The sequence below is a fragment of the Nematolebias whitei genome, chromosome 17 (assembly GCF_014905685.2).
Source record: "Nematolebias whitei isolate Nwh7 chromosome 17, NemWhi1, whole genome shotgun sequence".
NCBI lineage: Eukaryota > Metazoa > Chordata > Actinopteri > Cyprinodontiformes > Rivulidae > Nematolebias > Nematolebias whitei.
In genome coordinates, this window is record NC_056514.1 from 23,068,293 (window position 1) to 23,086,067 (window position 17,775).

A 17,775-nucleotide genomic window follows, 5' to 3' on the forward strand; every position below is an offset into this window, starting at 1 on the left:
TAACTCCACAAATAGCTTCGCTTTTTTGTTTCACCTCGAGGAGTTTCAACCACTCCTGAAAAATGTGTCTTCAATGGAAAAATTGAGCATTTGATTAGGAACTATTACTATTCCAAACAGAAGCGGTAATGAAATGAAACGCGTTTAACTCTGATCGTTATATTGATTGATCACAACCAAACAATCCACAGAAAACAAAACAGCATGAAAACTCTTTACAAATGGTAGAAATCAACAGTTTATTCCAAGTCATAGATTTGTTTTTATTCTGTTTGACTGATTTAGTCCTTTAGGTGCTGTGGGGTCAGGACAGGAGCTGGATGACTTCTCTGGCTCTTTGCGCCCTCTGCTGGACTTCTGTGTCCTCCGTCGCTTGTCCCGAGTCTTCCACCACAGATACAGCTTTCTGCACCGTCGTGTCCTTCGCTTGTCCACAAAGTCCCTCCAGATACTGAAGCATCACCGAGAACTTATCGTCTGAAACCTGAGGGGACAAAAACAACAATATTATCATCACCTGCTGTTGAAGGTGTTTGTGAACAAGTACACGTCTGTTAGCAAAACATCTCACAAACTGGATGGATTTTAATAAAACTTGCAGAAAATAATTGATGTATTCAACTGATTTAAAGTCATCTTGATTTAAAATGGCTGCTACTGCTAACAAACTGTGGGAAAAACAAACCGCTATATTTCAGTCAGTTTGACTGATATTGGCCTACAGTTTGGTGTGGTAGTAGCTGAGAGTCATCCCCAACACATACTGTATCCTGAGGTCATTCTGCGTGTTCAGTTTCAAACTCCGTTATCTACTGAGTCAACTCTTTCAGCAAAAAATCTCATGAACCACTGGACAGATTGTACGTGCATCATCGGATTTAACTTTTGGAGTCAATCCAAGATGGACGCCACAACCAAATGAGCTTTAAACACAGCCACGGATGTACTTCACTCAATACAGACATCAACCTACAGTTTGGCGTGGTGGTAGCTGAGAGTCGTTCACAATATATATTCTGAGTGCTAAAAATTAGTGAAAAATGTTTAAAGTTTTTTGGGTGGATTCAACTGTTGGCACCGCTGCGACTCAAATAGGAAGAAGTGGGTAAAAGATGTAAAAGATGGATGGATGGAACTCTGTTAGCAAAAATTTCATGCACCACTGGACAAATGACATTTTCAGAAAGTTATAACTGGATGCAGTTTGTTTTTATAGTCAAATTCAAAATAAACAGCTAAATTTTATAGATATCGGATGACTATAAGAGTAAAAACTTGGGAGTAGTAACAGAGTCGTGCAGAAATTATACTTTCAGTGTGACATCACGAGATCGCACATTTTTCTTTGAAGGTTTGACCAAAAAAAGCTACAACTCCTGAATATAAGAAGAGCCAAGTCAAAAATGTGCATAAAAAGCAGCAAGATATGCAATCTTTCGAGGAATGATAAAAACTTTAATTACAAAGGTCTTTTTTTTTTTTTTTTAGCTTCGGGATAAAATATATACAGTAGTCCCTCACTACTTCGTGTTTTGTTTATCGCAGACCCGCTTTATCGCGGTTTTTCCAAAAATAAGATTGGGCATGACAATTGGCTGATTGATGGATGAGCCGCACGATCGACATGGAATTTTTATCCATCCACCCATCCTCTTACGCTTATTCCAAAGTCAGGTCGCGATGGAAATTTTATTTAAAATAAATTACCGTAATTGTCAGTGTATAAGCCGCTACTTTTGTCTCACGCTTTGTACCCCGCGGTTTATATGCAGGAGCATCTTTACGCATTATTTTTTCAAAATTTAATTATTTTTTTATTTTATTTTGAAAGTCTTCCTGTCATCTCTCGGCAGCTTCCCGCCACTGTTTACTTTTGACAAGGCTGGGTGCTCTTGGCTCCCAGCGCCCCACCCCTCATGGGGACAGGCATTTGCAACACAGGGAGAATGCCCGCAGGTACTGGTATTTTAAATGATTTAGCACCTGCTACACATTTGTGCAGCCCAACACTGCAGGATAAACTTCCTGCTGCAGCTGATCAGCTGCGAACGGAGAAGTGGGCGTGGCCAAGAACGCTGGCAGGTGGCAAAGAGCAGACGAGGTAGGGAGCTGTGATCATGACATGCTGTGCTCTTTTAGAGCGTTTACAGTTTAGAAACATTGTTGAATATTGCAAGAGTGTGGGAAGGGTTTAAAATGCCTTTATATATATATATATATATATATATATATATATATATATACTAAAATGAACTACTACTTGTACTACTATTGTTTTTCACTTATCGCGGGGCTTCAGGGTACAGATCCCCTGAGATAAACGAGGGACTACTGTAGTTAGTGAACGACAGAAGCATTTCAATAAGTAGCTCTTACACCTTCAGCTGGATACACCCAGAGCATGGTGAGTTTCCACGTTAACCATACCTTTTCGGAGTCGAACATGTGCTGCAGTAGCCACGTCTGCCTGGTCTTCTGGAACTTCCACGCTGAACGATTTTCAGCCCAGCTGCAGTGACAAACCAGTGTGAGTTGTTGTGAAGAACTGGAGCAAAAGTGTGGCCTAAACAGTGATGTACGCAAACAATGCTGCACAAAAAATGTCTGAGTTGCTCTATAATCGGTTTCTCTCATGCACAGCAGCATTAGAAGGGCAAATAATAATAAAATTCAGTAAATGGTTGTTAAAGGTTGGAAAGGCTAGATTATCCAACTATATTTATTAGTTGTACAGATAAGCATGAGAAAAGCTGAAACGCATTTTGTCTCACGTTCTGTACCAAACCTTAGTGTTTCTCACCATGTGAGATAATCCAAGGCCTGTTCTGATGCACTTGGTCCAACGGCCTGTTTTTTTGGAAGAGTCAGTCCTTCTTCTCGAAGCCTCTTCTTCTCCTCTTTTTTCCGAATCTTCTTCAGCTTCCTCTCCAGGACCCGCAACTCTTCGGGGCTCAGGTCCTGCTCGTTGTCCCCTCGTCCCTCTTTCTCATGCATCTCCTCAGAACAGCTGGATGGATCTGGATTCTGTCGCATAAATAAAGAGCATCACGGAAGTTAATAATGGAAATCGACTTTCTTTTTTGTTTTTGCTGTGTTTTTTCAGACCAGTTTTTTTTTTTTTTTATTGATCTATGCAAAATTCCTCACAACGACCAAACAAGAACAACTTGGCAGTGTCAGTAATTTATCAGAAACATAAAAAAATGGTCATTTGCACAAGGTTTCAGACCCTTTAGAGCCAAGTCAAAACATCTTGGGAATTACAAGATTTTCACAATTCTTTAAAGTAAAAACCTCCCAGGTCAAACTGGTGGCGGTCTCAAACTCAAGCTGCAAAAGGAGCCAAAAGTGAAATTTTCATCCAAGTCACGGGTCAGTTTCAGTCGATGCATGAACTCAAGTCAGATACACGACATCTTTTCTTGCTTGCAGGTTCCTGAACAAAAAGTTTGTTTTATTGGACACTCTGTTGCTCTTTCCACATCAGAATCAGATTACTGAAAAACTCAACCGTTTTGCTTCATAAAAGCTTCAGTTAGCCAACTGGCATGAAAAATCTGCACTAAATGAAGCATTTATAAATTTATTAAGCAAAACCAAAGTGATAAAAACATTTTATGTTTAAAATATCATCTTGGGGGGCCAGATAAAATGCTGGACCTTGAATTTGACACATGATGTAACTGATATGCACATTTTAGGTCTCCTCAAAGAAGCTCTTTAGATTCAGTTTCACATCTTCATGCTTTCTCCTAGTTTTACTGAGACATTCTGTGTTTTCTTAGCAGTTTGCTTTGGATACGTGTTTTTGGTAAACTTTAAACCTTCCTTCCAGCCTTCTTCATATAATTTCCACATGTTGTACAACTGCCCCATTTTTTGCCTACAGGAAGTTCGTACCAACACCACTATTTTCTGTAGGGGTGACAAAAAACGAGGGTGCTGAGTGTTCTGATTCTTCTGTTTGAGTTGTTGTAAATCAGGACTGAAAGTTGGTTTTCAGAAGCAATACCATTGATGATAATTAGTACTTTAAATCCCTTATGATAGTTACAGAGCCTTAAATACACTGGTCAGAGTGTCGTATAATAAAAATAAGTATATCTTATTGTTCCATCATTCAGTAAGTAGCTAATTAAAGGCCCAGCAGTCCTTAAAGAATACACATTGTCTGCCGTCTTTCATGCCAGAGTTGTAAACAGAGATCTTCATATGCTGAGAAGGGACAAATTTAGAGCCAATTAGCTCAAACCCTTATTAACTTTATATTCGGTCCTATGTGATGTTGAGAAGTAGTGCACACTTTGTGTTAGCTGCTACCACATCAAATTTTAGCTCAGTATTGTGTTTGCTAATATTTCTTTGCTGAGGTGATCATCTTGAACTGGACTGACTCCAAAAGTTATTCAGTTGTACCGTATTTTTCAGACAATAAGGCGCGCTTAAAATCCTTTAATTTTCTCAAAAATTGACAATGAACCTTACAATCCAGTGCGCCTTATGCATTAATTCTGGTTGTGCTTACCGTACTGACCTTGAACTGATTTTATGTGGTTATTGTGAATGAGTTGAATAAAGTTCGACTTATCTGACTTGTTTTGTTTCGGTTAATGCGCCTTATGTATGAAAACTGACCCGTTCATTGATATTGCACCTTATAGTCAGAAAAATACAGTAGCTGTACATCTAGTGGTTACCGTATTTTTCGCCCTATAAGTCGCACTTTTTTTGCACAATTTACATGCCCTGCGACTTAAGCCCCCAGTATACTGCTGCGTACATCCATACACAGAGTTACGCACGTACGTATGCAGAGGTACGAGCGTACCCCCCAGGGCATGTCCGTGCAAAGCTCAAATTTTTACGACCGCATACGCGGTGTCGCACAATAAACTGCCCAGCAACGGACTGTTTTTTATGCGACACAATTGTATTAAATTCCCCTTGTTCATCCCTGATCTGGCCTTTTCTTTTGTTTTTTTTTGCTAAGAGGCAGTGATCTCTTCCTCCTCCATTGATGCCATGACTGAAATGGTGAGAAAAGAAGGAATTTGTCAAGAGCGAATTAAACTCAGGTCCAGCGTGGCTGCGGGAGGGTCTGGAGATTTCCTGGTGGGCTGGTCTGATGTGTGGGCTGCAGAGCCAGCGCTCCCTGTTTTTATTTATTTTTTAGATCTTTTTATTAACAACATATAAACACAGAACACCGCTGCGGCTGAGGCTGCCAGCGCTCGCTTTTTTTCTTTTTTCCGACCTGTCAATCAATCCAGTAGGCGTGTCAGCAAATGACCAATCGGCGACCTCAATTTGTCCCGAAGGTAAACGCCCCTTGTCTGTGAAGCTGCTCTGCAGCTGCTCAGGGTGTACGCTGGAGTCTGAAGACTGAACCCTCTGCGTACAGTACATGCGTACAGTACATGCGTACGTCCGTTCATGCGTACGTACGTGGCAGTATACTGGAGGCTTTATACGCCGAAGCGACGCATTTATGGATTTTTTTCCCATATTTATAAATTCATTTTTGACTGAGATGATTGTTTTCATTCATTCCGACTGAAAATATTGAACACTACCATTTTCAGCCTCTAGATGGCACTCGAGTTGTATGCCATGCCATTGCATCATGTGATCGGTAAAAGTGGCTATTAATGAATCAATCGACTTACCGTAGTCTGACAACGTCGTCTGCCTGAAGCAACCGTCAAATCAGCTGCATTTCGCTGTGATGCCCTGGCAAAATGCAGCTGATTTGACCATTGAAGTGCATTTATTAAGTAAAAGTTCAAGTGAGACACACCTTTACTATAAAGCTGAACAAATAATTGTTTTAGGTGGTTATCTTGTTAAATTTAAAAGAAAAGCACAGCGAGTCGCCCTCTGCACGTTCATGTTTCTGTGTATCGACTTTTTAAAATGCAGCTGATTTGACTGTCAAAGTGCATTTATTAAGAAAAATTTAGACTGAGACAAACCTTTACTATAATTTCAAGCAAACAAACAATTGTTTTTAAGTGTTAATCTTGTTAAATTCTTGTTAAAGTCCTTCCGTGCACACACCCGCGGCCGCCATTTGGCAGCCAATCAATGTTTGGCACAACACCGGCCCACATTTCCAGGTGGTCAGCGGTGACATATAATAGATGTGACTTATACAGTGAAGCCACTTATTTATGGATTTTTCCACTTTATTAGACAAATTTGGACTGATGCAACTTATAGGGCGGTGCAACATGTACGGCATAAAATATGGTGTGTATGTTCTGAAAGTTTCATAAAAATTTATCCAGTGCTTTATTGTGATGTTTTGCTAACAGACACACGTGCACATTTTTTCCTCAATCCAGGCAATTAATTTGACAGCTTTGTAATAATAAGTATTACTTTAGGAATGTCTTTTAAGTAGTGTAAAAGTCCAATGTACCATGTTTTTAGGCCATAACGTGTTAAATACTAGATATTTCAGATTAATGCTGAGTAAGTGTTGACAAGTGTCTCACTTGTTATCGGGGCACCCCCAGCCCTGTGTTATTTTCTTGTTTTTGTTTATTTAACACACTTGATTCCAGTGAACGGGTCATTCTCAGGTCCCTGCAGAGTTTAATGAAGGGACCGGTTCAGGTGAATCTGAGTCGGGAGGAGGAAAACAAACAAAGTGAAGGAGGTAGAAGTGGAAACGCAGGCTTGGAGCATCAAAAAGCTCAAAAAGTCACATTTGGGCTCAGAAAAAAAAAAAAGATTTTGGTAAGATGTTACCGTTTTCATTTTCTAAAATTGTTACGAAACATGACAATTAAAGGCTTAGCATTCTTTGGAGAAATGCATATCGCCCATCGCCTTTCATATCAGGGTTTCATACTAAAATCATAAACGGTCCATCATCAATAAGCTGAGGCGAACATAAAAAATTAAACAGCATGGACTTTAGCCAGTATTGACTGCAAGTCTTGCCCTTTAAGCTCAGAGATTTCTCCAGATTCCTAAAATTTTGTAATGATTTTATGAATTGTACATAATGGGATATTCTAAATTATTATGCTAAAAGACCAATATTATGAAATTGTTCCACTAATTTTAGTCAGACCTCTGTCCATCTTTACTTCTGAGAGATTCAGCCTCTCTAAAATGCTCTTCTTACACTCATCCTTACTGGCCTGTTGCCCGTTAACCTAATTGGTCCAGTGTAGGCCTGTCACGATAAATTTTGCTGGGCGATTAATTGACTCAGAAATTATTGTGATAAACAATAATATTGTTTGAAATTTGACAATAATTACTATAGTAATTATTGGCATATTTAAGAAGAAATGTTAAATTGTTTTGTGTGTAGTACCTTTTTTATTCATTCAACTTTTATTTAGACAGATAAGTCACATTGAACCTAGAAGACTCATTTATAAGTGAGATCTGTTTAAACAGACAAAAAGTAGTGAAACTGGACACATGAAGGAATTGGAGGCGAAAATATTGCTATCAGACTTTTTCTTCTAGTCTGAGAAGAAAAACTAATATTAAAAAACACATCGCACAAACAAGCACAGTGACGTAGACATTCTGCAGAGGGGGGAGACGACGAGAGCGGTGAGCATGTCCATAGATGCTCTCGAGGTCACTGTAAGAGTTCTGATAAGGATGGAATAATCAGTCAATGTCCTCCAGTGAGATCCATAAACATTCTCGAGATATGTCGAGGAATGGCCAAGAATAACGTCTGAGAATCCAAGAGTCCTGAAATGATGACACAATGTTTATTCAGCTGGTTTCTTCTTGTTTATCAGTTGGAAATTCCTCAGAGAGGGGGTGATGAGCGTCAGATCACATGTTCTCCAGGCAAATTCAGATAAGATGGCCTTCAAGGCCAGCCAAGGGAGCCAAATTCAGATAAATGCACAGATGTTTTGGGGACAGGCAGAACTTAATGACATCTGCCTTGAGTCTGTGTTGGTCCACTCGGTTCCAAAATGTCCAAATTACATGGCCACACTGATGGAATGTGACTGAGTAAAATTCCCAAGATCTGATCCATTCTGCCCAAAGCATTTGAGTGTCTGGGTACTCGAGGCACAAACCAAGTCATCCTAAGGCAAGCAACGTGATCAGGTCCAAATTTGCTGACGACGACTTCCTTGATTGTTGATAAAACCAGCAACCAGACGAATCCAAAAACAGGAAACAGTTATCGTAAATCCAATTAAATATGCGTCCTTAAAATCCACAAATGGCAGCAGAGATAGAAACATCATCAAGTCTTCCAAGTCGATGAGATATCCAGCTGTGTGCATGCCTACAGGGCAAATTGGCTCGCCTAAAGCCTGTCTTCTCTTCGAAGAAATGTTATCTATTGTGTTAAGGGACCAACTGATCAAAACAAGTCCATAATTATGGTTCAGAAGATATGCAAGAGTCTCAGAAGCAGTTTCACAAACAGACAGAGCAGCAAAGCGGAGAGGGAGGGGAAGGGAAAAGTGTCCGATCTCGGCAAGAGCAAGTGGTGAAGTCAATAGATTGCAGTAGAAGACTGTTTGAACCGAAGGATGGATAGTGAGGGAGCTCCGATCGTGTCCCCTTGACGTGACATGGCTGTCTCTCGTTCTTGTTTTTCGGTTCTCAAAATGGCGGATGCTCAGTGTGGTTTGAACTCTTTAGTAGGGCTGAGTACCGAACTGAGGTTCTTAAATGGCACCCACTGAACTGCACTGGTCGGTGTATGGATTGAAACGTCACTCTTTTTTCGGTGTCAAGTTTCGGTATTGGCTGTAACGTGTCACGTGGTTTCAGCACGCAGGCAGGTAAAACACCAGACATATGACAAACAGACTATGTGTTTACACCCAGAGCTGTACAGAGCTGCCGTACCTAATCTATGTATAATGTATGTCTATGGTGCTGGTTACGCCCACAGACGGGGTTCACGTGTGCAGCGCGTGTTTTCGAACGGCTTCAACAACACACACAACTTTCTGCTCGTGTTTTTCTGCAAGAAGACAGACGGACAGCAGCCTCCCCTCCTCCTCTCAACGTTAAAGTCAGTCTGTGAGTGTTAAACGAACTGAATCAGCATTCTACGGCCGGACTCCTTATCATCAAAGAACTCCCGAGGACAGAGCTGTGTCTGTGTTTCAGCTGGTGAGTTTACATTTGTTAACGTTACTGCAGTTTAATATGTACATTGCGATGAATTAAACTAGAATCCATGTAACGCTAACTTTAAGATATTAGTATGTAAATTTATTTTATCTACGTAGCTAGCTAAACTCAGAAGCTAACTAAAGATTGACAGTAACAGATGAAGCTTAGCTTGTAAAACTGCTCATCCATCGGATCAGCTGCTTAAACAGTTCACCTAATGTTCACTGTTTATGTTAATGTTCTCCTGACAGGAGGTTCTGACCCTGATGTGAGGAGGACAGAGACTGACAAAAGAAAAGCGAGGTAGGGGCCACAGGACAGTCACAAACTTTGTTGTTAAAAGTTTGCTGCCTTTTTCTACAGTGGAGGCTGCATGTTAGAGGTAAGTAAACAAAGGATTTTTTTAATCTCTCAGCCTAGATAATGTTTTTTGAGCAATAATAACACAACTATGTTATTGTTGATGTTTTGTGTTCTAATGTCAATTAGGGAGCTGATCAGAGCCCTAAACCCCAGAGAACCACAGAGAAGATTCAGGAAGAGACACAAAGGTACAGAAGTCTGCATCAACCCTAACCTCAGTGAATCCAGTGACCTGCTGGTGGAATGTGAGGGACACTATGTCAGTGCTATCAAACTTGACAACCAGGTATCTGTGTGTGCAACATTCATCATCCACACCCTCAGAGTGAACATTTTCTACTGCTGGAGACACCATCAGCCAGGAGTGAGCTTGTTTGTGTCCAGAGAAAGCAGACATGTTGATTTTTCTGAAGAAAAACTGTTCAGTGAAAAGGTCCTCAGTGTGTAGCAGTGAGCATTAGACACTGACGTGTCACTTGTTGTTTGTAACTGGTCTTTTGAACTAGAAATTATTTGTTTATTTTTATGTAACAAAAACTGCTTGGAATAGAAATACCAAAGTTAAAAAATAAAATTCACAAAACGTACTGTAATGTGTAACATAATTTTATTCTTGTTAGAATTAATAGTAATTACAAAATTGGTACCGAAAAAAAGAACCGTCCAGGAACCGACACCGAAGTGAAGGTTTTTGTAGAAAGGTACCCAGCCCTACTCTTTAGCATAGCATTTATCACACAAAGCGTTTAATATATATATTTTTTTTAAATCAGTAAACAAGTTCTCAGCTTCTTTTTTTCCTGAGAAAAACAACTTTTACACCAAGGCACGGGTTTCAACCGTGAATTTTGGAGCTTCGACAAGACGGAGGTTTTTTCCTGAGGTCGGCCTGTTAGCTTAGCTTCTCAGCTTAGCTGCTTTTAATGATCCAAAAACGCAATTATGGATGGTTAAAATTGATTTTAAAGAGAAAATGAAAGGGAGGGGTCAGTGAAGAGCACCGGAGTGTAGAAAGAGAGAGACACGAAGAAACGATAAATGAAAATGAGGTTGATAATTTTCATTTATCATGCGATTAATTGATTTATTGTTTATCGTGACAGGCCGAGTCCAGCGGTTTCTTATTCGTACCGCAGCCTCTTGTTGCATGTGTTGCTGCCATCAAATTCAAAATGACCTTATTTTTTTATATGTTTACTATGTTCCAATATGAATTAACTGAGTTTATGAGATTTGCGTTCTGTTTTTATTGACCTTTTTCACAACATCCTAACGTTTTCAGCAGAGGGGTTGTAAAAAAAACAAAAAAAACATGCACAAATAAGTAAAAAAAGGGGAAACTCAACCCATTTCAGGATTAATACGACTTCTAAAATCTAGAGCCAAGCAAAAATCTAAACACCGTTTTAGGTTTGAATCACTTCCTGTTGCACTGCAGCTCAGAGGGCTGTTTCCTGCGTGGTGCTCAACAAGCTTCATTACAGCTTCTTTAGCCTTCTGCTAAAAATAACCACATGTAAAAGAAAGCCTGCTGCTGACCACAAAGACAAAACAAAACACTGCCACAGATAATAAAAGTATTTTTCCACTCCCAGTTGGCAGGGAAATTGATGCGTTGCAAAAATCTCACTGAAACGATCATGAGGATTAAAAACACTTCTCTTTCTGCAAACTCTGGGGAAGTTAAACAAGGGAAACTGTATGCGCTCTCATTTAATGGACCTCAGTCACAGTGATGAAAAAAAAAAGGGGTGGAGGAAAAATAAAATTAGGATCACGTGGTCACAAAGTCATTCTGAAAGTATGCTACTGGGGTGCTTCCCACAGAAAGCTAAAAGCGTTTTAAGCGAGTGTCCACGCATCGAGCATCCCTTCCAGAGCCTTGAAGTCTGAGAAAAGCAGGTGAGAGGAAGATAAACGCAAACATGGTGAGTAAAGCTTGAGCAGAGAGTTCCTCAGAGGAGGAGGGTGAAGCCTCGCCGCCAGGGTCGAGGTCTCTTAAAATAATTTAGAATAAAAACCAGGATATTTTAGAAAGCTGCAGCTTTCACCTAAACATCAGCTCATCTGTGACATCATCGGAAAAGTTACTATGTTGAAAGAGTGTTCCTGTGGACAACCTTTGGTTCTTTTTTGTGGGCTTAAAAATGATGAAGTGCATTAAAAATAGCTGAACTTACTTTTTTGTTTCTGTGAAAGAGGGGAAGCTGAAAAGGTTTCCACTCAGTAATTAAAACCATTACATTCCTTGAAGGAACGACATCACCTTCTGCCGTTCACGACCAGTTTTATACTAAAATCATCTTGGATTGAGAAATGATGAGACGCTTGGGTTAAACCTCGAAAATAAAATCTGCAATCTCGTTAGATCTGTTAACGGTTAGAGTATTAGGACGGACTCATCTGCCCGATGTTCGCTGAATAAATGTAAAACTGGTGGAGTTCTAGCTATACTGTGTTTTCTCTGGTCAGGTGACTGTGGCAGCCATCTTGAATTGGACTGACAAAGTTAATCAGTGATATATGTCCAATAATTACTTTCTAAAAATGAGATATTTCGCTAACAAACAGATGTTTCTAGTAGAGATGCACGATATTATTGGCATGGTATCGGCTGATATTAGCGATAAAGTTAAACATCGGCCATTCCATCAAAGTAACTCACTAATATAAAAGGCTTCTGTTTTAAGTTCATCTTTAATTTAAGAAACTGTCACGTGTATATTTTTATACACTATTTATGCGCTTTTCACTTGTCGCTTGTGAACAAGTGGCATTTAGATTTGTGAAAACTTACAAATTTGCACTGTTCGAGCGTCGTCATTGTGTTAGAGAGTAAATGTCATGAATAAATTTGACATTAAACATAATCCAAGTTGAAGTGTTACATCATTTTCATCTTCCCTTTTGGCATCTGCATTTGGCAGCAGGTCAAACTGACAAAGACCATGCAGAATAATGTAGTATTTTAATTCCACAGCAGAGAAAGATATGTAGTCTCTGTGAGTAGGTCCTATAGGTATCGGCCAAATAAGTTTAACATATTAGCGTATCAGGTATCGGCCAAAAACCCAATAATGTGCATTCCTAGTATTTAGTACTTAATGGCATTTTTTTTTTAAACAGATCTCCCGGGATAAATTAGCACTTGAGTGCAAGGTGGAAACCAGTCTCAGCTACTACCAAACTAAATTTTAACCCCATATCTGTAAAATGGTTGAATTGTAGCCACTATGTGTTGGGTGGCTGTGGCGTCCATCTTGAATTGTAATAGTTTAAATTGTGATTTTTTTTATTTTTTTTTGGTCTTTTCCAGTCTGATGAACCCACGAGCTCCATGAACTCCACAATAGACTCATCTCTCTACACCAGCTCCACCGCCTTTTTCACCTCCACCCCTTTCTCGTCCTCCGTGTTGGACAAGATCGCAGCCAATGACGTCACCTCCAGGGCAAACTACGTCTACAGCGTTGTCGCCGCCCTGGGCTTCCTCGCGGGCTGCTTTCTGCTCTACAGCTTCGTTCAGACCTACAGAGCCCACAGGCGGGTGGCGTGGGTGGACAGTCTCCTCTGGGTGTTTTGTGGCCTTCAGCTGCTGCTCCTGCTCCTCTCCCTCCACATCGTGGTGCACAGACCCGACTACATGAAGAGCACCTCTTTGGGCTGTGCTGCCCTCTCCTTCACCATCAACACCGCCTCTCTGTGCAGCTTGTTGGTCTTATTGCTCATGGCGTACGTCCTCACCTTTGACCCGCCACCCCACGCCCTGCTCAGGAAGTCTAAAAACTGTGCAGCGTTGGTGATCCTGACTTCGACGTTGATCTGTGTGCTGCTGGCCGGGCTTCGAGACCTGCAGAAAGATGGTGCTTGTGTTATGGATCCGCCCGTTGCCGGCGTTTCATACGCAGCTACAAAGCTTTGCTTGACTTTTTTGATTCCCTACATCCTCCAATTAGGACTGTTGATAATTGGCTGCGTCCGGCAGTGGAAATCTGAAGGTCGTTTCCTGTCTGGCTCCGAGGAGGGCCCAGTGTTTCTGGCGGTCAGCACCGTTCTGTTTCTCTGCCTTCTTTTCTATGGCGTGGCTCTGGTGAGAGGAGCCCGGCTGGTCAGGGACGGAGACCTGAGCCCTCACGAGCTGGCCTTTCTGAGCGTGGCCGAGTGCGTGCTGTTCTCGGGGAGCAGCGTCAGCCTGGTGCTCGTGCTGCTCATGCACAGGCCGTGCCGGGAGAGTCTCTACGGGGTGATGAGGCAGCTGAGGGACTGGTGTCAAAGCCCGGGGCGTGCACAGCCCAACAGAAACATCATCGCTCCGCACATTGAGATCACAGACACTCTGCAGGATATAGAGTCATAAACTGGGTCGGATTTGTGACTAGGGTTCTGGATTACCTTTTTATTTGACAAAGCTAGGTCTTATTAACCTCTTACAAAAAGGATTTGTTTGAGAGAGCTCGTTGGATTGATCAATAAGCATCTGTCGAACTTAAATGAAAGAAAATTGGTTCAGATGTTCAAGAACAACCCAACCAGTGCTCAAGCCTGCCATGAACTGGAAACTGCAGGAACACCAGCGTCTTTGTGCACAGTGAAGCCAGTTTATGGCAGCACGTTGACTTCGTAGTGCTGCCTCACAGCAAGAAGGTTCTGGGTTCAGTCCTCAGTTCGGACCTGGGGTCTTTCTGTGTGGAGATTTCTCTGGGTACTCCCACTTCCTCCCACAGACCAAAACATGCACGTTCAGGCTGCCTTCAGGCCCAGACCCCGCTTGTAAAAGAGATCTGGGATCTCAGTAGGACTTGGTTTGGTTAAATATAGAATCATCACCATGAACCGAGAGGGTTCATGTCATGATAACAAAATCAAAACCTTCAAAGTCGCCTGAAATGTGCAGCTGACAAGGAGAAGAGGTTTATGGTTGGATGAGACAGTTGAGCTGTCTGACAATGACAAGAATCATATCACTATTTGGAAGCATTAGCTTAGCACCTTCTCCAGAGACTGTGTCAGCAGTAGCTGCTCATTAAGCAGCTTGTTAAGCAGGTTTTCAGCTCGTCAATGACCTGCTGTCCAAAACTCTGAAAACCAGAGTTTGGAGATATCCACTCTCCTCAGAATGGTGTATTTTGATGGTGGAGGTCAGCTTGGCTTCCTGCTGATTCTCTGGGTGGATGCAGGAAGGCTCGCCGGCTCGGGCTGATAACTCCTACACATCTCAAATACTTTTTAATGTTGTCCCTTTTCATCTTGATGGTGTTGATGAAAGTTTTGACCACCGAGAAGCTCAGGCTCAGAGCCCAACATTCCCAGAGTCCTTTTCTGTTTAATCATTCCCTTTAAAATCATCTCCTTCTTCTTCTGATGTGTATTAGTGGTTAGCAAGTGAGAGCTGCCTTAAAGTGGTATCAGCACAGAAGAGGGAACACATTGTGAGTACGAGTACAAGTACACACACCGATATCAGTATCTGTGTAGATGCTAGTATCGGTGCGTTCATAATCGTTTTGACCCAGTTGTTTTGAAAAAAAACTATGAAGTTGTGTTTTAATCATTCCACCTTGAAAAAAATGTTTCAAATAAATAATTGGAAGCCTCAAATGAACGAGTCATGTTCCCGAGTGAATGTAAACTGAAACCTGCCGGGGTTTCATTTACCTTAAGTGTTTTGTTTTTTTTACTATAACCGTATTTTTCAGACTATAAGGCACACTTAAAATCCTTGAATTTTCTCAAAAATCGACAGTGAGCCTTATAATCAGGTGCACCTTATGCATTAATTCTGGTTGTGTGACCTCGAACCGATTTTATGTGGTTATTGTGAATGAGTTGAATAAAGTTTGACTTGACTGTTTTGTTTCGCTTAATGCGCCTTATAGTCCGAAAAATACGGAATTTGTTGGCGTTTATAATGTCTTTAAAAGTCTTGCTGTACAAAGTCAATGAATAAACGGTGTAAAGTTTTACAGATGACAAATGTTGCTACAATCATTTTACAGTGATATTAAATCAGCTTAATATAAAATGCAACATAAATGAAGTCAGTGGTAGGACTTTCTGCTTCAGTTCTTGGAAACGGACTGTGTGTGAACAGATTTACCTACGAGAATTTTCCATAAAAGCCCATTAAGGCCTGGAAAAACTGCCACATAGGAAGCATTTAGTGAGTTTGAATTGGGCCAAACAGAGTCCGTGGTCTTTGTATTACAGTTTCAAACCTGTCGACCAGACAAGTGGATTTTCCAGCTCAGTTTCCAGAAATCTCCGGGCACTTTTTCTAGGAACGCCTGACAAGCATGGCTGGTGTGTTGCTACTGTGGCAACACAGATCCAGACGGTGCTGGAAACTAATCTGTTGTACAACCTGCTGGCTCTTTGTTAAAGGCTGAAACTGTCTCTGACGTATAAAAGTAGAAACATTTAGAAATCGTCATACAATCACAACGCAAATGCAAAATATATGACGTGTAACAAATAAGTAAAAATAAAAACTAAAGTTGCATTTTTTTTTTTAAAAAGGAATGAGATTATTCACGTGCCCTTCATGATGTTTAATGTAAATACGCTGTCAGTCTCTATTTCAAAGTCACTCCCCATATTTACATATTTTGACATCTTTTTGTGTTTATTATCTACAAATAAAGTCCCTTCAGTGCACGAGGCGAGAAGTGCACACTTCTCCCAACTTGACGCAGCATTACCTACAAGCGCCTAAAGCCGACGTCTGGAATGAGCTAAACTGTAGACACTGTTCGTAGTTTATTGAATCCGAACGATGCGACCTGCGTGCGTTCGCCTGCGTTACGGGATGGGGAGGGTGGCACCTCTTGGGGTTTTCTCGAAAATTGACTTTCATAATTGCTACACAGGGGACAGAGAGGATTGTCCAGAGTGTCTGCGCCGCGAGGACAGAAGGTGAGTGGCTGTTTTTTTCACAAATAAAATTATATCTATACCTTTAAAAAGATTGCAGCATTTATCAACACAGGACAAAAAAAAGTGTTTTTGAGCCGTGATTGTCATGCTAGCGCTTAAGTAAAAGAAAAAAAAACAACAACTAAGAAGGAAATCAGAACCAGCATGTAAAGATTATAAGCCGGACTCAGATCAGGGACGTTTGATGGTTTGAATCCCTGGACTCGCTAAGAAAAGCTAATGAAGTTACAAACGTGTGCTAAAAATAGCTTCAATTTTCTGTTTTTTGTTTCAAGACATATTTAAAACGATCTCATTTTACCAGGTTCTTAAATTATTTAAACCTCAAGTGAGCAGATTCAAATGTGTCGAATAAACCAAAATGAAAAAGCTGCGTGAAAAACTAAATCCATGATATTAGCAATATTAACAAGTATTTTTTCAGGCCCTCACACGCTTGTAGAGGAATTTTGGTCCATTCTACTTTACAACACCTCAGTTCATGTAGGTTTGTATGTATTTTTAATACATTTAAGTTTCCACCAAAACATTTTAATCTGGATTGGACTGTTACAACTTTATTTTTTCTTTCTTCTTCATCCATTCTGTTGTAGATTGGCTGCTGAGTTTGGGATCTCTGTCCCGGTTCAGGCCAAGCTTCAGCGATCAGACATTTGACTCTAGAACATTTTGGTTCACAGATGAATTCATGGTCGACTCAGCACGCAGGTCCTGTGGCTCCAAACAAGCTCAAATCATCAACGCTCCACCACTAACTGTTTCCTTGCACAGCTATAATGATGGAACTGGAGATTATATTTGAATTATTTCAAAACCCGACCATCTTCATGATGTCCTGAAAGGTAACAATCTTGAACTGAAGAAGGTTTATAAAAATAAATCAGTCTCAAAAATAGTCGCACGTAAGCGTAAAAAGATGTGTGCAATAAAAGCTACAAACAAGTTTCACAAATGCATGAACATTTTTTCAAATATTTACCGGTATATTCGAACAAGTAGGAATATTCTGCACATATACATTGTCAAATACATGTGCACAAATCGCCTGCGGTGGACGAATCAGTCAAGCATGAGCGCACGGATCAGCTTGCCTGTGAATTTGACTTTTGAAAGCTCTTACCGCTCCAGATGCTCAAAGGTAATGCTGCGTTCAAGGCTGGTAAAAAGCTGGGACATCTGAGCATCACCAGAATTACTGTTATTGAGAAGACCATTTTGTAACTTAGCACAATAGCTCATAACCTCTATATTAACTATAACTATATTAACTATATTATTGACTTCACATCCGCCTTCAACACCATGATCCCCCAAACCCTGATGGACAAACTATCCACACTAGGACTAAGCCCC

At 40.7% G+C, this 17,775-nt stretch overlaps 1 protein-coding gene across 2 annotated transcripts in view; it reads right to left on the bottom strand.

Annotated features, from left to right (window-relative positions):
• Positions 1–263: 263 nt before the first annotated feature.
• Positions 264–17,775, bottom strand: part of LOC119423425 (uncharacterized protein C7orf50) — a 21,474-nt gene continuing 3,962 nt past the window's right edge. For both annotated transcript variants that reach the window (XM_037690815.1, XM_037690813.1), the window contains exons 4-6: positions 2,801–3,024; positions 2,428–2,509; positions 264–484 (exon numbers count right to left, since the gene is read on the bottom strand). In XM_037690815.1, coding sequence (XP_037546743.1) covers positions 305–484; positions 2,428–2,509; positions 2,801–3,024 — 486 coding nt within the window. In that variant the 3' untranslated portion in view covers positions 264–304. The remainder of the gene's footprint in view (positions 485–2,427; positions 2,510–2,800; positions 3,025–17,775) is intronic.